This window comes from Oncorhynchus mykiss, chromosome 9 (assembly GCF_013265735.2).
Source record: "Oncorhynchus mykiss isolate Arlee chromosome 9, USDA_OmykA_1.1, whole genome shotgun sequence".
NCBI classification, from domain to species: Eukaryota; Metazoa; Chordata; class Actinopteri; order Salmoniformes; family Salmonidae; genus Oncorhynchus; species Oncorhynchus mykiss.
Genome location: NC_048573.1, coordinates 37,418,009 through 37,424,510, shown reverse-complemented (window position 1 = coordinate 37,424,510; position 6,502 = coordinate 37,418,009). Strand labels below are relative to the sequence as shown.

At 42.1% G+C, this 6,502-nt stretch overlaps 1 protein-coding gene across 2 annotated transcripts in view; it reads right to left on the bottom strand.

The window, feature by feature from the left end:
• Window positions 1-234: 234 nt before the first annotated feature.
• The window catches only part of raf1a (Raf-1 proto-oncogene, serine/threonine kinase a), a 44,328-nt gene continuing 38,060 nt past the window's right edge, over window positions 235-6,502 (bottom strand). For both annotated transcript variants that reach the window (XM_021615557.2, XM_021615558.2), the window contains 2 exons: window positions 2,099-2,233; window positions 235-1,933 (listed from right to left, as the gene is read on the bottom strand). In XM_021615557.2, the coding sequence (XP_021471232.1) occupies window positions 1,793-1,933; window positions 2,099-2,233 (276 nt within the window). In that variant the 3' untranslated portion in view covers window positions 235-1,792. The remainder of the gene's footprint in view (window positions 1,934-2,098; window positions 2,234-6,502) is intronic.

Sequence of the window (6,502 nt, the reverse complement as noted above, 5' to 3'; positions counted from 1 at the left end):
GTGTATGTGACAAATAAAATTTGATTTGATTTGATCCTACTGAGAAGCAGTGCACAGAGAGATGCAGCAGGGAGTTCAATGGTGGAGACCAGTGTCTCAACATCTGGAACCGTCAAGATTAAAGCAAGCACTTGAGAGCAGACAAAATCAGTGTCCGCTAACCATCTGAGGCCCCACTAGGCAGCAACTTTTGCCAGTCAGTAGCAACAAAGAACGGAAGGTTTTGAACACTTCTGCAATTTAGTTTAACTTAATTTTATTAAAATAACCTGGAATAAACATTCTCACCACGTTTACAATAAAATGTTTAACCTCCTGAAAGAGACATGGCAGACAAAAAAAGCTAATTAGATGTCAAATATTTTTCTACATATTAAAGAGAACTGCCTAATATCCAGCTGGTGATGGTTAACCCAAAGAGAAGGCTGATTCAAATGTGTAGGTAACTACTGATAAGAACTCTCAGCAAAGCCATGAACCAATCACATGGACCGGAGAAATAGTCATCGCTTCAGTTCAAATGTGCACAAAAAAAAAAGAAAACTGTCTTCCTCATTCACTCATGCGTGACAGACTGACAGACTATAATTTTCCAGAATAACAAAACAAAACAAAAAAAAGAATAAAAGCATGACGATGAAGACACTGAATCATTTCGTATCTCTGATTTAAGACAATGTACAATCAAATAATCCTAAAAAAAACTAAACAACGGATTGCGTCACACTGTTTTTTGTTTTATAAGAATCATCCTAGGTGAGGTTTGTGCAGGGTCTTTGTCTAGGCTTCATCTCCTCTTCGGGGAGGTCAGCTTAGAGAAACTATCCTTCATAATAAACCAAGGCAGTCAGTCCCTGTCAGTCAAGACAGAAAGGTGTGCTTCACAGCACAGAGATAAGAGAGCTTTTTTTACTGCTCTCTCGCATGCGGTTCCTTCGAAGTCTCTACTTCACTAACCTAACATAGCAGGAGTAAAAGAAACACCTGAGCAACATTTCTTTCTTTCTGGTCCTGACGCAAATTATTATATATTTTTTTTAAACTGTCGGGGGGAGGTTGTCTTCTGCACTGTTGAACCAATCCACTAAACGTGGAGGACGAGTTAAGTTGGAGTGTCGCCTTGTTAACGTCCAAAAGCGTTACGTTACATTTATCATCAATGGCACACAGGGATTTTTCACCTTTTCAACTCTGGGATTCAAATCGGGCAAACCTTTGGTTACTGGCGCAACGCTCTAACCATTTTGACCACCTGCCCAGCAAAACAAAGTGGAAGCAGAAGTCGTGTCACAGGCGCTCTTTCCATTTCCCCTGAAAACCGGATGCATTCCCGACCCACAGAGGGTGCTGCCTCACTGTCCCCAGGTAGGTGTGCTTTCTTTCACATATTTCACTAACTGCATTGCCACTCTGTCCGTTGCACCCATATTAGCCATGGGGAAAAGTAGGCCTCTGACTAAACCTAGAAATGGGCATTAATTTCCTTCACTGCCAATCATCTTCTCCAAACCAATGGGTAGTCTTTCTCTGCTCTCTACACCGAAACCGTCACTGGCACAACTCAGTCAGTGATTGAAATCCCATATTGATCCCATTCACTGTCACCTTTCCTCCCAGTCAGTCCTCTTCCTCTTTGCCGGTGATATTCTGTCTGTGTGTGAGCGTGTGTGTGTGTGAGTGAGCGTGTGTGTGTGTGTCTGGGTGCGTGTGTCTGCGTGTGTGCGCTCTCATGCACACGTGTGTATGTTTTGGAACAGGAGCATGTAGGAGGGGCATGTTGGGTGCTGTAATTCTAGAACACAGGCAGCCTGCTATAGGTTGATGTGAAGACGTTGATGTCCTCGGTGTGGGAGGCTCTGTGCAGGGAGGGTTCTGAGGCACTGCGGTTGATCTTAGGCAGGGAGTGCTGAAGCAGCTCAATGGACGACAGGATCTGGAAGAGAGGGAGAGAAAGCGAGGAAGATTCGAAGCACTCCAGGCAAAACGTGGAGGCATTTGGTACAGTGCCATCAACCCACTTCAGCCATTTTAGAAATGTCCTAAATAAAGATGGAGAGATCATGTAAAAAGAAAAGCCATTAGCAAGACTCAGGTGTACCTGGGGAAACAGAGGCCTCTCGTCTTTGATTTTCTTGATGCAGTCAGCCACCAGCCTCTTCATGGCTTTGGGGCAGCTCTTATAAAGCTTACTGAGGTCTGGAGACAGGTACCCCCGACCCACCATGAAGATGATCTGACAGGGGAGACAGAGATGAATGGTCACATTGTTATTGCTTTCTGTGGAAGTCACAGTGAGTCCCTAATATTGTAATACCTGCTGTGAGAAGAATGTGGTGACCAGATGATATTGAAACAGCTCCATACAAGTCTGTCTGCCAGTCTGAACCATTGGTTGTGACATTACTACACTGAGGACCGGTGAGTCGTCAGATAATGAAAGGTGAGTCCTCAGATAATGTGAGCCAAACCTGACACCTTGACAATAGAGAGAGAGAGCGAGCGATAGAAATAGCGATAGATAGCGAGAGCAAGAGAGATAGATAGCGAGAGCGAGCGAGATAGCTAGATAGCGAGTGAGAGAGAGAGAGCAAGAGAGATAGATAGCTAGCGAGAGAGATAGATAAAGAGCGAGAGAGCGCAATAGAGAGACCGAGAGATATAGATAGCGAGAGAGCGATAGAAAGAGCGAGAGAGAGAACCAGAGAAAGAGAGAAAGCGAGAGAGAGAGAACCAGAGAGATAAATAGATAGCGGGTGAAATACATAGATAAAGAGCGAGAGAGATAGAGAGAGCAAGAGAGATAAAGAGCGAGAGAGAGAGAGCGAGCGATAGAAATAGCGATAGAGATAGCTAGCAAGAGAGATAGCTAGATAGCGAGTGAGAGAGAGAGCAAGAGAGATAGATAGATAGATAGCGAGAGAGATAGATAAAGAGCGAGAGAGCGCAATAGAGAGATCGAGAGATATAGATCGCGAGAGAGCGATAGAGATAGCGAGAGAGAGAACCAGAGAAAGAGAGAAAGCGAGAGAGAGAGAACCAGAGAGATAAATAGATAGCGGGTGAAATACATAGATAAAGAGCGAGAGAGATAGAGAGAGCAATAGAGAGAGCGAGAGAGAGAGCGTTATTGAGAAATAGATCTAATCAAAAACACAGAACCAGACAACAAAAATATACGCCTTCAATATGGGGAAACACTGAAGCAATACAAACACACCCTAAGAACAAAAAAGGAACAGCACATTAGAAATCAGCTGGATGGAATTGAGGAATCCATTGAATCAAACCACTTCTGGAAGAATTAGAATAAATTAAACAAACCTCATCATGAGGAATTGGCTATCCAAAATGGGCATATGTGGAGAAATCACTTTGCAAACCATTACAGCAATATAACAAAGAGCCCAGAACAAAAAGATATACAAGAAAAATTACAAATCCTTGAATCAGCAGTCAAAGACTATCAGAATCCTGTGGATACCCCAATTACAGAAGAAGAATTTTTGGAAAAACGATGCACTCTCCAACCCAAAAAGGCCTGTGGTGCTGATGGTATTTTAAATTAAATGATCAAATATACAGACCACAAATTCAAATTGGCTATACTCAAACTCTTCAACAGGTATTTCCCCGATATTTGGAACCAGGGATTGATCACACCAATCTATAAAAATGGAGGAATTACAGAGGAATTTGCATTAACAGCAACTTGGGAAAATTCTCTGCAGTATTATAAATAGCAGACTACATCATTTTCTTGACAAACACAACGTCCTGAGCAGAAGCCAGATTGGATTTCTAAAAAATGATCATACAACAGACCACATTTACACCCTTCTCACTCTAATTGATAAACAAGTAAACCAAAACAAAGGCTAAATCTACTCGTGTTTTGTAGATTTCAAGAAAGCATTTGATTCAATTTGGCACGATGGTCTTTTTTGTAAACTAATAGAAAGTGGTGTTGGAGGGAAAACATATGATACTATTAAATCAATGTACACTAAAAACAAACGTGAGGTTAAAATTGGCAACAAGCAAACTGACTTCTTCTCTCAGGGACGTGGAGTGAAACAGGGCTGCCCAATAAGTCCAACACTATTTAACATCTACATTAATGAATTGGCAGAAACATTAGAAAAATCGGCAGCACCTGGTATCACCCTACACAACAATGAAATCAAGTGTCTGCTGTACGCAGATGACCTGGTGCTGCTGTCTCCCACTAAAGAGGGGTTACAGCAGCCCCTAGATCATCTTCACAGGTTCTGTCAGACCTGGGCTCTGACCGTTAACCTAAAAAACCCAAATATAATGATATTCCAAAAAAGGTCCGGAAATAAGGATGACAAATATAAATTCTATTTGGACACAGTTCTATTAGAACACACCAAAAACTACACATATCTAGGACTAAATATCAGCAACACAGGTAGCTTTCACATGGCTGTGAATGAGCTGAGAGACAAAGCAAGAAGAGCATTCTATGCCATTAAAAGGAACATCAAAATCGAAAATTCCAATTAGAATCTGGCTCAAAATGTTTCAATCAGTTAAAGAACCAATTGCTCTATATGGAAGTGAAGTATAGGGTTCCAATCTCTAATAATGAATTTACCAAATGGAACAAACATCCAAATCTAAATACTGCATGCAGAGTTTTGCAAGACTGTATTGCAAGTGCAAAGAAAGACTCAAAACAACGCATGTAAAGCAGAATTGGGCCAATACCCCCTCCTCATTCGAATAGAAAAAAAGAGCATTCAAATTTTACAACCATCTAAAAACAGGTGACCCCAAAACATTCCATCACACAGCTCTACAATGTCAAGAGATGAAAAAAAGAGAAGAGTCCCCTCAGTCAGCTGGTTCTGGGGCTCAGTTCACCAACCCAAACCAACCCCATAGAGCCTCAGGACAGCACTCAGAAAATCTGGCCCAACCAAATCATCACAAAACAAAAATAAAAATATATCACCTATTGGAAAGACACCACAAAAAATCAAAGTAAACTTCAATGCTATTTGGCTCTAAACAGACAGTACATGGTGGCAGACTATCTGACTACTGTGACTGATAGAAAACTTTGGAAAACATTGACTAGGTACAGACTCAGTGAGCACAGTCTGGCTATAGAGACCAGTCGTCACAGACAAACCTGGTTGCCCAGAGAGGACAGGCTGTGCTCACTCTGCTCCAGGTGAGAGGTAGAGACAGAGCTGCATTTCCTATTACACTGTGACAAATACTCAGACCTAAGAGAATATTTATTTCCCAAAATTATAATTCAATACAAAGAATTTGAAACTATAAAAGATGAAGAAAAAATCAAATATTTATTGGGTGAAAAGCCAAAATGTGCAGTTTTGGCAGCCAAATGTGTGTCATCCTGCCACAACCTGAGAGACAGCCAGTGAAAAGTGATGTCGATAATATTTCCCATCTTGTTTTGTTTTGTCTTTCATATCATGTGTCTTCTCAGTCATGTTGACACTGGTCCACTACCATTGCTTTAATGTATTGTTGTTCTCATTAATATTGTTGTTGTAGTTGTTAATGGTAATCCAATGTCCACTACGACTATTATTACTGCTGTTGGTCCCACCATTTCTTTATATATAAAAATATATTTTATCTATATATTTTACATTTTATGTTTATTTTTCGATATGTATACTTTGACAATGTAAGTAATAATGAACTTGCCATGTCAATAAAATCAATTGAATTGAATTGAGAGCGAGATAGATAGCGAGAGAGATAGATGAGTGAGAGCGCAATAGAGAGAGCGAGAGAGCAATTGAGCGAGCGAGAGAGACAGCGAGAGAGAGAGCGAGAGATAGCGATTGAGAGAGTGATAGAGAGAGCGAGCGAGATAGAGCGAGAGAGACAGAGAGCGCAAGAGAGAGCAATAGAGAGAGCAACAGAGAGAGCGCGAGAGAGAGAGCACGAGAGCGAGAGAGATATAGCGAGAGAGCAATGGAGAAAGCGAGAGAGAGCGAGCGAGAGAGAGCAATAGAGAGAGCGCGAGAGATAGATAGAGCGCAAGATAGAGCAAGAGCAATAGAGAGAGCGAGAGAGTGAGCAATAGAGAGAGCGCAAGAGAGACAGCAAGAGAGAGTGCGAGAGAGAGAGCAATAGAGAGAGAGAGAGCGCAAGAGAAAGAGAATGCAAAAGAAAGAGCGCGAGAGAGAGAGTGAGATAGATAGAGAGCGAGGGAGAGCGAGAGAGAGCAAGAGAGAGAGATAGATAGAGCAAGGGAGAGCGATAGAGCTAGAGAGAGTGAGAGGGAGCGATAGAGAGAGCGATAGAGATAGTGATAGAGATAGCGATAGAGCTAGAGAGAGAGCGATGGAGCTAGAGAGAGAGCGATGGAGCTAGAGAGAGCGATGGAGCTAGAGAGAGAGCGATGGAGCTAGAGAGAGAGCGATAGAGCTAGAGAGAGAGCGAGCTAGATAGAGAGCGAGGGAGAGCGAGAGAGAGCAAGAGAGAGAGCAAGAGA